The following is a 15,280-nucleotide window of genomic DNA, read 5'->3' on the forward strand; positions in this document are numbered from 1 at the left end:
GCAGTGACAGTCTGGGTGGGACACAGGAGTCCCGTTCTCCAGATTGGCAGGGGGCAAATTCCGGCATTGTGTGAGAGCAGTTCGGTTGCAATAAAGACGGCACCAAAAAGTGCATTTGCAAAGCGGCATGCATTTTTTCCACATTTCACTACAAACAGTAAAAATACACCAGTGCACTTTTTGGTGCAGTTCTTATTGCAACTGAACCGCCCCGTGTGAATGGAGCCTACATCCGCCGCAGTATCATAACGCCTCCGGGCAAGTGCGACTGCAACCTCTGAAAACTAGACAGATTTTTTGTGCAATTTTTGTGTGTCGTTCTTTCCCCATGTGAGCGTCATCCAAAAGCCATCCATTTTTTCAGCATGTTAGAAAAAAACGGATGATGGTGAGAACGTATAGCGCCTCTTTACTTCCTGGTTCTAGGGGGGGGGGGGTTATGGTCCCCATAGTTATATGCAGTAAAAACGGATTTCCTGCGGGTACCGCCCACTTCTGCTGAAGCCAGACTGCCACGGACAGAAAAAAACAATCTCCACATGAATCGATCAGCTCTCCCAGACAGACGTTCTGGAAACAAGTGTGACAATCCAGTCAGCAGCGGACAACAAGTTCCAGCACAGCCGGGTCCCGTTAAAAGATTCCAACTTTATTTCACGTTTAAAAACTGACAGGTTGCAAATCACAAGAAGAAGAGCGCAACGCGTTTCGGAACATAGCTGCGTCTTCGCTGCCGATTGCTCGACATTGATTTCAATGGTTCTGTTCATATGAACGCTTTTGGACTCGGACGGACGGCCCAAATCAAACTGCCCTATGTCGTATCTTGGGGCGGTTCAAGTTAATGGGTGGTTTAAAAAAAAACGTATTACATGATGTGAGCGTGATCCGTTTTTAACACCTGTAACTATGGGGACCAAAATGAGGACCACTATGGGGACTATAAGTGGCCAACTTCCCTTTTTTTTCTATTTAAGCACAAAAATAAGGTCACGAAAAAGCACGAAAAAGCAAAAATGTACGAAAATCGCACATAAAATATCAGCGTGTTTTTTACGGATCGCAGTCGCACTCAGTGAGGCCTTCTTCTGCTCTCGGTCGGCGACTGTCTAGTAGGCGCGTGAGCGGACCGTGCTGCACATATCAAGTGTTGGAATGTTCTGGATAGGAGATACAGCGACTTGTGTGATAAATCACGGCATCCAGGTGATCCATAATCCCACAATCTCCTGCTGCTCGGAGTACACATGCAAATCCGCCCTAATTACCTATTGCAGCCTGATTGTGTCTAATTTACTGCAGGCTAAATAACATTGTTACAGGAGGTAATTAAGCCGCTGCTTTCTGTAATTAACAGAAGTGACATTTCCCGTGTGTAAACACCGCGCAGCGCTCAGCCGAGGAGCGCCGCGACCTGCAGGAGGAACAACCCCTTATTATTACGGCGCGGCGAACAGTAATCAGTGTGTGACAAAGTATCGCTGCGGGTGTGAAGACGTCTGCTACATTGTCACCCAGGGCAGAGCTGGGAGCTGATCATATAGTAGTCATCTTTATATAGCGCCAACATATTCCACAGCGCTGCACACACCAGAACCAGACATTACATACATAGGGCGGAGGGCCCTGCTCACAAGAGCTTACAATCTATGAGGAAATAGGGGGGGACACAAGAGCTTACAGTCTATGAGGAGGAATGGGGAGCGCACCAGAGGAAACATGTACAGACAAAATCAGACATTGCATACATAGTGGTGAGGGTCCTGCTCACAAGAGCTTACAGCCTATGAGATAATAAGGGGACACAAGAGCTTACAATCTATGAGGTAATAAGGGGACACAAGAGCTTACAGTCTATAAGGAAACAGGGGGACAGAAGAGCTTACAGTCTATGAGGTAATAGGGGGCACAAGAGCTTACAATCTATGAGGTAATAAGGGGACACAAGAGCTTACAATCTATGAGGTAATAAGGGGACAAAAGAGCTTACAGTCTATGAGGTAATAGGGGGGACACAAGAGCTTACTGTCTATGAGGTAATAGGGGGACACAAGAGCTTACACTCTATGAGGTAATAGGGGGGACACAAGAGCTTACTGTCTATGAGGTAATAGGGGGACAGAAGAGCTTACACTCTATGAGGTAATAGGGGGGACACAAAAGCTTACAGTCTATGAGGTAATGGAGGGGGGGACACAAGAGCTTACACTCTATGAGGAAATAGGGAGACAGAAGAGCTTACAGTCTATGAGGTAATAGGGGGCACAAGAGCTTACAATCTATGAGGTAATAAGGGGACACAAGAGCTTACAGTCTATAAGGTAATAGGGGGACAAAAGAGCTTACAGTCTATGAGGTAATAGGGGGGACACAAGAGCTTACTGTCTATGAGGTAATAGGGGGACAGAAGAGCTTACACTCTATGAGGTAATAGGGGGGACACAAGAGCTTACAGTCTATGAGGTAATGGAGGGGGACACAAGAGCTTACACTCTATGAGGTAATAGGGGGGCACAAGAGCTTACAGTCTATAAGGTAATAGGGGGACAAAAGAGCTTACAGTCTATGAGGTAATAGGGGGACACAAGAGCTTACACTCTATGAGGTAATAGGGGGGACACAAGAGCTTACACTCTATGAGGTAATAGGGGGGCACAAGAGCTTACACTCTATGAGGTAATAGGGGGGACACAAGAGCTTACAGTCTATGAGGTAATGGAGGGGGGCACACAAGAGCTTACACTCTATGAGGTAATAGGGGGGACACAAGAGCTTACAATCTATGAGGAAATAGGGAGACACAAGAGCTTACAGTCTATGAGGTAATAGGGGGCACAAGAGCTTACTGTCTATGAGGTAATAGGGGGACACAAGAGCTTACAGTCTATGAGGTAATGGGGGGGCACAAGAGCTTACAGTCTATGAGGTAATGGGGGGGGGGCACAAGAGCTTACAGTCTATGAGGTAATGGGGGGCACAAGAGCTTACTGTCTATGAGGTAATAGGGGGACACAAGAGCTTACAGTCTATGAGGTAATAGGGGGACACAAGAGCTTACAGTCTATGAGGTAATGGGGGGGCACAAGAGCTTACAGTCTATGAGGTAATGGGGGGGCACAAGAGCTTACAGTCTATGAGGTAATGGGGGGGGGGGGGCACAAGAGCTTACAGTCTATGAGGTAATAGGGGGACACAGGAGCTTACAGTCTTTGAGGTAATAGGGGGACACAACAGCTTACAGCCTATGAGGTAATGGGGGGGCGGGGCAAGTCCATGAGGTAATAGGGGTGAGGGCCCCGTTCACCTGTGACAAGTCTGGGCCACCTTGATGACTGACGTTGAGCAGGGCCGCGCTATATTTACTGTAATTAGGTGAGTTTGGAGGGGGAGCAGATGCTGACACTCAGGATGTGGCGGTGATGTAGGTCCCGTGTCACACCCGCATCACATTAATCACCAGGGCCGAGGACCAGCCATGTCATTTTTCTCACAAACTCCAAATACAACTGACTCTTTGATAAATGGCGGCTTCTTCTGATGCAATTTAGGTTTGGAAAGCGGTAAGGGGCTCCAGGAGGCTCCGCACAATGGGGTGAAGGAGCCGGGCGCAAAGGGTTAAATGGAATGCAACAACCCTACAGATAGCGAAGGGCTGTAAGCTCAAGGAAAGTAGATGAAGACACCACATTTTTCATTTTCATGTTTCTTCGGCCATATTGGGAAAGAGTGTCTTTTTGCGCAAATTTGTGCATTACATGGAGAACCTCTTAGAAGACCCCCATCGCACATACGGGTGAGCGCACTTAGCACGTGGTGCGATGCTGCCGCTGGGCCCATCGAAAGCTGTGGGGTTTATATTTGTGCATCTTGCAATGCAGAAATCTTGCATGTTTTTCTCAGCCATCTGACAACGGTCTCAGGGGATCTCACAAAAGAAAAAGGGGTAAATATATCACGCCTGATGACAATGTTATTATATCAGTGATGTCATCACCAGGGGGCGGGGCTGTGACAACCTCTCAGACATGATATACAGGCTGGTTGTCAAAGTATTCACCAAGAACTCACCCATGAATGGCGTGGATTGCGTGGCCCTCGTAGTGATATCGCCCCTCCTGATGCCGGATGTCAATAGGGAATGGTGCGTGGAACGTGGGGAAGAGATGCGCTGCGTCTGCGGGGGAGAAAAAAAAACGGCAAATGACCAAAACTGTCTCTGAGAAACAACAGGATCTAAATAAAAACATGATACAGTGTTACCATCTCAGTGTATATAATCTGCCCCCCCCCCCCCCCCCCCCAACAACAACATAGTTTCCCACCAAATGTTCCTTCTTGCACCCACACGGTCCGGAGCAGCAGTGACGGGTGGGCAGATTACCACACTCCCGGGAATGTGATGCCACTATAAGCCCCTCACAGTTTGGTTCCTGTAGAACAATGTGGGGATTTTCTGGCTGAGGATGCAGTGAGGTTCAGCCACCTGTCCTGCATTCTTCCCACAGTGCGGTGGAGGCACAGCTGGCGCTCTGCATCTGCTGCCCTGCACTGAAGGAGTAGTACATACAGGGACAGTCTACCTAGTCCAGGGGGAATGGAGGGACAATATCAGTTCCATTAGTTCTACAGCAATGACAATTGGTGCTGTACATTAAAGGAGCCATTACATATAAAGTGTTCATCTTATAAGAGGAGCAGCTGATATATATATATGATGTGAATGTCTCTGAAGGATATATCATTACTGGAGCGTTATAAGAGGAGTGGCGGATATCACATATATGATGTAAATGTCTCTGGAGGTTATATCAGTGCTGGAGTGTTATAAGAGGAGCAGCTGATCTCTTATAAAAACTAGTACAGTCAGCCTCTTCCCAGTGAAATAGCAGATAACAGAGAGTGATAGAGCGCATTCACTTTTTCCTATCCTACATTCAGACTATAAGAAGCCTGAACAATAGTCTATAGAGTGTGCACACAGCTGAGGGTTAGTTATAAAGATTTACACTGTTACCCTGTTCAGCTTACAGAAGGCACACTGTCACAGACCCTCAGCTGTACAAGTAGGATTAGATCAGAACAGATTTTCGGCTTCTGAGTGAAATCAAGAATTTTCCTACTCACTGACAGCAAGCAGAGATCATATAAACAGTGGAGAGACACAAAGTATATGAGAAAGTTGCTGGGTTCCAGCTATGTATTGATGCTGAGCCGTTAACCCTTCCCAGCCCTCACCCCATCCCCCAAGCTGCGGTAGAGAGAACATGTGCTGAGAATCGCCGCAGTGAAAGTTGCTGAGTGTTTTACTTTCTCCTGGCACAGGAAGTCCTTTCACTAATAAGAATAATATTCTTCGGGCCGGACCAGCAGCCGAGTCATTAAAAACACGTCTGAAACAGAAGACATAAAAGAGAAGAAACAACATACGAGGAAACAGGAAATTCCTGAAGATCCGGCCTAAAAAGTAATACCTCAGCTGATCCCACCACAGCCAGAGACTGACCCCCAAACCAGGAGCCCAAACCCAGAGTCAGACCTCCATAGCCACCAGAGACTGACCCCCAAACCAGGAGCCCAAAGCCAGTCAGACACCCACAGCCACCAGAGACTGATCCCCAAACCAGGAGCCCAAGACCAGAATCAGACCTCCATAGCCACCAGAGACTGACCCCCAAACCAGAAGCTCAAAGCCAGTCACACCTCCACAGCCACCAGAGACTGACCCCCAAACCAGGAGCCCAAAGCCAGTCAGACCTCCATAGCCACCAGAGACTGACCCCCAAACCAGGAGCCCAAGGCCAGAGTCAGACCTCCACAGCCACCAGAGACTGACCCCCAAACCAGAAGCCCAAGGCCAGAGTCAGACCTCCACAGCCACCAGAGACTGACCCCCAAACCAGGAGCCCAAGGCCAGAGTCAGACCTCCACAGCCACCAGAGACTGACCCCCAAACCAGAAGCCCAAGTCCAGAGTCAGACCTCCATAGCCACCTGAGACTGACCCCCAAACCAGGAGCCCAACGCCAGAGTCAGACCCCCATAGCCACCAGAGACTGACCCCCAAATCAGGAGGCCAAGGCCAGAACGAGTGCTCGGCAGCCACTATAGACTGACCCCAGATGGGGAGTCCAAGACCTGAGCGAGAGCTTCACCACCACCAGAGACTGACCCCCAAACTGGAAGTCTGAGGCCTGAGTGAGAGCTTCGCAGACACCAAACTCGGAACCTAAGGGTAGAGCAAGAGCTCCACAGCCGCCAGAGGCTGTCCCCCAAACTGGAAGCCCAAGGTCTGAGCAAGAGCTTTTCGACAACAGAGAATGATCCTCTCCAAACTGGGAGCCCAATGTCAGAGTGAGGTCCGCAGCCACCAGAGACTGACCTATAAACTGGGAGCCCAAGGTCAGAGTGAGGTCGGCAGCCACCAGAGACTGACCTATAAACTGGGAGCCCAAGGTCAGAGTGAGGTCCGCAGCCACCGGAGACTGACCTATAAACTGGGAGCCCAAGGTCAGAGTGAGGTCCGCAGCCACCAGAGACTGACCCCCAAGCCCGGGGCCAAAGACTGGAGCAAGTGCTCTGCATCCAGGACAGGTTTACACCGGTATACAATTCATGCTCTTCCAATAATAGAATACAGCTACAGAATCTGCATAATCTACTGATGAGTATACACTGTTGAAAATGCAGACTACGGTTCCTACATGGTGTAATTATCAGTAGTGATGAGTGAACTTCTGAAAAGTTCAGTTTGGCCAGTTTCAGCGAAAAGTTTAGTTCAGTCCAAATTAGTTTGAACTGAACCGGAACTTCACTATTACCACTAAAATAGGTGTACAACACTGTCTAAGACCCATAACAGCTCTGTATAACACTCCTAGAATACCTAGGAATGTATGTAAGTATTTATGAGTTGAAAAAGAAAAAAAAAGAGGGAGGAAGAGGGAGGAGGAAAAAAAAGAGCACAAAGAAGAAGAGGAGAATGAAGAAGATGAAGAAAGAAGAGGACAAAGAAGAATAAGAAAAGGAAAAAGGAGGAGAAGAGGACAAAGAAGAAGAAAAAGAATTAGGACAAAGGAGAAGAAGAGGACAAAGAGGAGGAAGAAGAGAATGAAGAAGACAAAAACTAAGATGTAGAAGATGAATAATAATAAGAAGAAGTAGAAGAAGAAGATTTATAATGATATAAATAAAAAGAAGAAGAGGACAAATAAAAAGAGGACAAAGAAGAAGAAAAGAAGAGAATGAAAAAGAGGAAGAGAATGAAGACAACGAATAAGAGGGCGAAGAAGAGGAAGAAGAAGGAGGTTTAAGAAGAAGAGGAGAAGAAAAAGAAGAATTCAAAGAAGAAAAAAAGAATGAGGAAGAAGGTGAAGAGAGCAAAGAAGAGGAAGAGAGTAAAGAAGAGGACGGTGAAGAAGTGGATGAATAATAAGATGATGAAAAAGAAAAGGATGAATAATAAGAAAAGGATGAGGATGAATAAGAAGGTGAAGAGGAGGAGGATGAAGAAAATGACAAAGAAGAAGAAGAAAATGAAGAAGAAGAGGATGAAGTGGAAGAAGGAGGTATAAGAAGAAGAGGAGGAGAAGAAAAAGAAGACGACAAAGAAGAAGAAAAAGGATGAAGAAGGCGGCGAAGAAGAGGAAGAAATAGATGAGGAGAATGAAGAAGAAGATGAATAATAAGAAGATGATGAAGAAGAAAAGGATGAATAATAATAAGATGAAGAAGATGGTGATAGAAAAATAATCTAAATAATCTTTTTCCTCCCACTTTCAGCAGGTTCGGTCAAAACAGATTGCCCAAGGTTTGGTTTCGCGCTAAACCGAACCTTTAGCACTGTATGGCCTGGATCGGGGATCTATTGTATTAGTTCCATAAGTCTCAGTACACAATGCAGAATCTGCATCTAACTGTCAGTATAAAATGCTAAGCCCTGGTGGAAACTGGTGACCCATGTCCAACATACAATATATATCATGTCATAGTCAGCATGCAATGCAGAACTGACACATCATGCAACCAGACAATGCAGACTCCATATTAAACCCACTAAGGAGTGATCTGTAGACAGTATACAATGCAAAACCTATATAATCCAATATTAGTAGAATGTCAGGAGGATATAACCTTTCCGATAATCTGGAATGTCTGATAATCTGGCCTTGACGCAGTTGCTCTCACCGTACTAAGCATTCATGTGTTGACTCAGGCATCTTGCACCCACGTGTCAGCTATTTAAAAAGTGGCTATATTTCACTCTAATTGGGTCGCTGTCGCCTCGGTGGCTGGTACACCTGTGGTGGTTGGTATCTCACCCCTCCAGAAAAAGGGGAACGGAAAAAAACAAGAATTGGGACAGAGCTTAAATTAGTTTCATTTCTGCAAGATCAGACAGTTCTTCAGTGACAAATCATCTGAGGGTTATTAATATCCAGGCGCTCCGTCACAGTAATGGCAGATGTGCATGGATTGTCCTAATGGGGTCTCTGTCATAGGAAAATGGGAGGGGGAAGCACATTATTTAGGGATTCTAACATCGCCCCCCCATCTCATATGGGAGACCCCGTGATTATCTGCTGAAGGGAACGTAAAATATAATCATCTGTATCAGATTAGTTACATAGAACATCTTTCAACTGAAAAATACAGATCTGAGATAGATAGCTCTCTCCTTCTGATGTCTATCCATTTATTACATATCTATCATCTCATCTCTGTTTATCACATATGTTTCTCACTCTGTGTACTCTATCCTTCTAAAAGTAATTGGGCAGCTGACCAAAAATCACAAGTCGTATTTATTATAAGTTAATACTTAGTGGGGCTTCCTTGGTCCTAATGACATCGGATACTCTCCTTGGCATACTGTCTACTAACATCTGACAGACTTCAGCTAGTATTTCCCTCCATTCATCCTGCAAACATCTTACGAGTTCTCTCAAAGAAGTTGAACGCTGTATTTCCTGACCCAATGTTCCAGTTCGTCCCAGAGATGTTCAGTAGGGTTCAAGTCGGGACTCTGTGCAGCCGCTCCAGAGTCCAGACCTGAACCCTGCTGAACATCTATATCCGCAAACCAACGTAAAACAGCACTGGATTGTGACAAGGCGCGTTGGAAGAAGGGCCGACCTTTCCCAGAGTATTGTCAGCAGCACATTATTGTCTAGAATGTCAGGGTCACCTCCGTTTTCATGGTTCCTGCCACTACAACCAACGGACTGAGACCATGCCACATAAACCATCCCCAGACCACAATGGAACCGCCGCCTTACTTAAATGTTGGCACAATACACTCATGTGTTCCCATTACAAACTATGGCTGACACCTCCAAGGCATCCTATGTAGCATAGGTCAGGACACGTAACATGCTAATAAGGCACCATTCATTCTACTGAGAGGGGGGGGGGGGGTGCAAATACTTTAGCAGGATAGTGTATCTCTAGGCCATTGGGCAGCAACAATTGAGGAGATCTCCGGCCCGTTTGGACTCCACTCACTAAGTGATAATCATTCCCGTGTAAAAGCAAAGAAACGATCACTGGAACGACCTATAGGGCATCGTCCCGTGTAAAAGGCATAAACAGCTCAATAAATGCCCCCTAGAGCGTTTACCAGCATCTGAACACGTTTGACAATGGGACATAATCATTACTGTTTGCACACCAGTTTATAGATGAAACCCATGCCGGCTCGGATCTGCCGTAGGTTTCCATCCGGCAAACGGAAGTGCCAACAGATGCAACTAATGTAGTATGTGACGCAAGCCTCTTAATACATTTTTTCGCCCTTAGCTTGGGGTGTAAATTACTTCGACCGCCGTATGAAACGCCAGTCTAAGTAACTGCACCCTTTTGGTTTTTAACACTGAATGCTCTTATTCACTGACAGCAAGCAGACATCTAAAAAATAATGTCAAGCTGAAACACGAAGGAGTGCATGTATTCCCCGGCTTACACTAGAAGGATGATGTTAAAGATTTGCAATTTTAATGCAATGTGCCTTTTTGAGTGCTTATGCCGAGCTCCGCCACTCTAAGACACAGGAGGGGCCTAGTAGTTATAGTGTGGCCCCAGTAGTAATAATAACCCCAGTTAGTGGCCCCAGTAGTAATAAGTGCCCCCAGTAATGGCCCCAATAGGAAGTACAGTTCCTTAGATCGGCAATTTTGATGCAAATGTGACTCTTTGAGTGCTTATGCCAAGCTCTGCCACTTTTTAAATATATGGGAGGGGCCTAGTGTCAGGGGGTGTGGCCACACACAGCCCCCCAGATTTTCTATAATTTATGCCAGAAACTGGTGTAAATTATAGTAGAAACCCATACTAATCCGTAGCAGGGGTAGAGTTCAGTTTTCAGCACCAAGGTGCCACAAAATGCGACAAAATACATATTAAACGCCTCGTTTGTCGCACTTACGTCGGTGTAAACTTTAGACTGCCATATATAACGTCATTCTGCATAAAAATGCCCCAAAGTATAATAGAACGCTGGGTTGCTGCAACCGTTTGATCCCAGCGACACACGAGAGATCTGGTTGCACCGTCCCTGCTGACGTCACAGTGTATCGGCGCGGTTTGGACGGATGCTCATGAGTTTATATAAACGTCGCCGTTCTGAGAACTGAGTCATTCGCAGATCGGCTCCATAAATCCCCCAGTGCCTCCACCTGTCAGGCGCAGAGTTACTGCAGGCAGATCCGCAGACCCGCTGTCTCCACCTGTCATCGGGAAGGTTTATTAAGCAAATATTCTCGGCTTTTGGTGAAATTTGCTGCTGGAAAGTCTGAACTTTCTGCGCCAAGAATCAAAGTGTTTTTCTTTCCAATTCCCTAAAATAACGGCCGGACGAGTCCCCTCACATTTACACCTCTGTGAGAAACACTGGTGGCACCTAGTACAGAGCTAAAAATAAAGCTTAGTATGGTCCGTAGCGCCTGGCGGTGCCAAGGGGGCGCCTCGCTGTGCCAAGGGGACGCCTTGTCAACGATACCAGAAGAAACAATACTGAGCCTATGCCAAAAAAACTAAATCTAGAGCAGCGGTGCTCCAAGCATTTATGCTGCCCGAGGTGAAGTGTGAAATGGCGCCCCCAAAAGGAGAAGATAAAAAACAAACACTAATTTTTCAGGCAATAAAAGCGCCAATACACAAGATACCCAATACACATATAAACCATTGAGACTTGTCTGCGACAGTGTAATAGTGCCCCCAAGCAATGATCCCCTTCATGGCCCCAGTAGTTATAGTGACCCCATTAGTGGCCCTAGTAGTAATAATAACCCCTTGTTTGTGACCCTAGTAGCAACAGTGCCCCCAGTAATGGCCACAATAGTAAATGCCATCCCTTAGTGGCCCTAATAGTAATCATGATTCTCTTAATGACCCCAGTAATTATAGTGACCCCACTAGTGGCCCCATTAGTAATAGTGCCCCAAGTAATGGCTCCAATAGCAAGTGCTGTCTTTTAGTGGCCCCAATAGTAATAGTAACCCCCATAGAGGCCCCAGTAGTAATAGTGACCCCCGTAATGGCCCCAGTAGTAATAGTGACCCCCATGGAGGCCCAGGTAGTAATAATGACCCCCATAGTGGCCCCAGTAGTAATAGTGACCCCCATAGAGGCCCAGGTAGTAATAGTGACCCCCATAGAGGCCCCAGTAGTAATAGTGACCCCCATAGTGGCCCCAGTAGTAATAGTGACCCCCATGGAGGCCCAGGTAGTAATAATGACCCCCATAGTGGCCCTAGTAGTAATAGTGACCCCCATGGAGGCCCCAGTAGTAATTGAAACTCCCATAGCGGCCCCAGTAGCAATAGTGACCCCATAGTGGCCCCAGTAGTAATAGTGACCCCTATAGAGGCCCCAGTAGTAATAGTGACCCCTATAGAGGCCCCAGTAGTAATAGTGACCCCTATAGAGGCCCCAGTAGTAATAGTGACCCCCATAGAGGCCCCAGTAGTAATTGAAACTCCCATAGTGGCCCTAGTAGTAATAGTGCCCCCTATAGATGCCTCAGTAGTAATAGTGACCCCCATAGAGGCCCCAGTAGTAATTGAAACTCCCATAGTCACCCCAGAGAACATTTGCGTAACTTGCTATTTTGTCGCTATTTTGCAACTTGATTGTTTAGCTGACAAAATAAGAAGCCAAATTTCAGATTACAAGCAAGTCAGTCGCAGGTAACTTACATGGCGGCCTATGCTGGCAAAGTCGCGTGCAACAAATGACCTGCGACCAAATATGCAACTCAGTATTGGATTTGTTGCAGTCGTAAAAAGTCAGCAGTCGCAGTGCGACGCCTTTCATTAGCCACGAAGTTGCAATGCAACATCCCGCTCTTCATGCCATGTGACCCCTGTAGCCGTAGCCTTAGGCAATGAAGGGGTTAATGCTAGATAAGGGTGGCTTTTCATTGGACAGTTATCATCCGAATTGTCACTTGAAATAGTCGGTAGGTGTCCGAGCGACCGATGTCCATCCACTTCTACACAGAGCGATTGTTAGGTTTTTCAATTTCGTAATCGGTGAACGAATTATTGGGAGTGTTCACAAAAGCCGAATACTGTCCCTGGACCGGGGGGGCGTGCGGTTCTCTGGCTGCCGTGTATTTGAGGTTTCAGTCCCTTCTCCAGCGCACGCTCGTTAGTTGCCGCTGACCGCACAGGGATACGTGTGAGCTCTCTTCTTCAGTGCCGCAGCCGCTCGCTCTTCTCACCTGCAAGGACGTTTCTTGGCGCAGATGTCCCCTCACTTATCTCTGATAGCAGATGAGCCAAGACATTCAAATCCTTGCAGGCGAGGACAACGAGAGACCGCAGAACGGAGTGTTCTGCCGAAGGCCGACCCAGCGGGACCGCATCAGTGAGAATCCTGACACAGACCAGCAGGGACTGGTCAGCCGAGGATCACTCCACGGATTTATGTGTTTTCAGGAACCAATGAGTATTAAGTAAAGGGGGAAAATGTTCAAAAAAGGTGGGAATTGATCAGCAAGGAGCAGCTTGCTAAATATGGGCACACCTCCCTGCAAACTTATCGGCTAGTCACTGCGAGACGATTACCTGCTGGCACTGAACAACAACTTCTCAACTAGCGACTATTAGTAGGTGAGCGGAAACAAAGTGACTGGTGAATGGATTCTCACTCGTCGCCCCTTGGTTTACATGGAACAACTTAATAGAGCGACTATTCAGATGAAGGTTTTACTATATAAAGCCCCCTAAAGGGGTCACCAGGAAGCGCCCGGCGGGATACACCGGGGCTGGAGCAGACGAACTGCTCTAACCCCAGTGTAGAGGCCGGTGCTCGTAATTGCAAGCGCAGCTCTCACTGAAATCAATCGGAGCTCGGCTGGGATTACAAAGTATGCAGCATATTGTGCCATTTAGTCCAGGATTAAAACAGAAATCAGCGACAAAAGCAGCCTCAATGCTGACGTGAGCCCGGCCTAATACTATTTTAACAACAAACATTCCCATTCACTGACAGCAAGCAGATGTATTAAAAAAACTAAGGAATTGAAACAGAAAGAATATTAGAAAGTCGTAGAATGTTGCATTCCCTACTGCTACACCCTATAGAATGCTGCTATTAACACGTTCACCACTGAGGGGCGCTCTTCCTTTACCAGGATCAATACAACTTTCGTTATTGTGACAGTTGTTCCTTTGGGGTTCCCTCCTGATCCATGACTGTAGAATCCATGTTATTGTTTCCACGACTGCCCTCGCTCATGATATTGGCGGCTGCCAGCCCCGACCCTGTGCCACTCTGTTCCCTTCAATGATACATACTTCCAGAGCTACGAACTGTGGATGCAACGGGGTGACAGGGGGGACCCCAGTTCAGAGTGCCTCTGGTCAGTGTGAACCAGTACAAGACTCCGCATGCAATGGGCATGGCCGGCCTTAGCTACATCTGACCCATGCAGATGCACAGCACGACAGTCACCAGCTTGTAAGAGGGGCAGCAGTTGGATGTAGGCTGGGGATGATTGCCCCTTATGTCCACCAGGCCAGATGATCTTCCATGCGGTAGTGTCTTGTGGAGTTACATGTAATCATTCCTCTGGCTCTGTCTCCACCCCTGTGATATTGCAGGGTGCTGTTGTCGGGCCATCAGGACCTCCACTGTTCTGCTACTGTATTTATGTACTGAGCTTGGTTCGGGTGCCGTACTTATGTATTGAGCTTGGTTCTAGTGCTGTATTTATGTATGAAGTTTGGTTCTATTGCTATAATTAGAGCCTTGTGTGGCGCAGAGTGTTAAGGCAGCAGAAATGGAGTCTTAAGCTCTTGCTCATGACCTGAAGGTTGCATGTTTAATCCCCACCTGGTCCAGGTAGCCATCTCAAGGTTGACTCATCCTTCCAAGGGGCTTGGTAGGAGGTAATAAATAAATTACCTGAAAGCACTGCGGAATAAGTTGGCGCTATACAGATAACAAGATTTTTTTTAAATTATGTTATGACCTTGGTTCTGGTGCTGTACAGTATTTATGTACTGAGGTTGGTTCTGGAGCTGTACAGTATTTACGTACTGAGCTTGGTTCTGGTACTGTATATATTCCCTGAGCTGTTTTAATGTGAGCATGCTGCTATCTTGCTGCTTTCTGCAAACAGAATACAGACAGACTGCCAATCAGTGCACTATACAGTATAATGTGTTCTTCTTATGAGTGTTAAAGAAATGTCCACACAGGGTGCCACCTATCCTAATGCCAGCACAGGCAATTGGTATCAGCTGAGGGTCACATCACTGGAGAAGGTGGGGTGAAAACAAACTCACAATGGCCCTAATACCTCGGACTACGGGGTGAGCCCTGGTGTCAACTATTTCCAGTAGAAGGCTCCATCTCCCCCCTTTTATGCCCCTGTTGGAATCTGTGCCAGTAGTGTTTAATGAGGAACGGTCTGCTAAGAAAGAAATTATGAGAACTTTTGTCAGATCAAGAAAAAAAACCCTTTTTAGTCTATTTGGGGCGAATGCAGCGTGAACCCTGAGCATATGGCTATCACGCGACCCGCGCCACAGTCTTCACGGCCTTCGTGCTCACACACCGACTACCCGAGCGGAATACTAAGAGCGCAGCCCCTTTCTACACCTTCCAGCAGCGGCTTGTAAGTCCTGCGTCCCACACAAAGCGCAGACCCTTCCTCTATGTTCCTGCACAGCAAGAGCTTTAATAATTGGGCTTTACCTCATGGTCCTCCGTCCTCCGCTCATATTGTAATGTGCGCACATTAACATCCTGCGGGAAAACGCCAAAAGCTTCAATGG

At 46.9% G+C, this 15,280-nt stretch overlaps 1 protein-coding gene across 2 annotated transcripts in view; it reads right to left on the reverse strand.

The window, feature by feature from the left end:
* Positions 1-15,280, reverse strand: part of GLI2 (GLI family zinc finger 2) — a 152,041-nt gene that overhangs the window by 56,187 nt on the left and 80,574 nt on the right. For both annotated transcript variants that reach the window (XR_010786320.1, XM_066575346.1), the window contains exon 3: positions 4,069-4,174. Coding sequence is in view for 1 of the 2 variants with exons in the window: in XM_066575346.1 (XP_066431443.1) it covers positions 4,069-4,174 (106 nt within the window). In the remaining variant the exon portion in view is untranslated. The remainder of the gene's footprint in view (positions 1-4,068; positions 4,175-15,280) is intronic.

This window comes from Eleutherodactylus coqui, chromosome 8, assembly GCF_035609145.1.
Source record: "Eleutherodactylus coqui strain aEleCoq1 chromosome 8, aEleCoq1.hap1, whole genome shotgun sequence".
NCBI classification, from domain to species: Eukaryota; Metazoa; Chordata; class Amphibia; order Anura; family Eleutherodactylidae; genus Eleutherodactylus; species Eleutherodactylus coqui.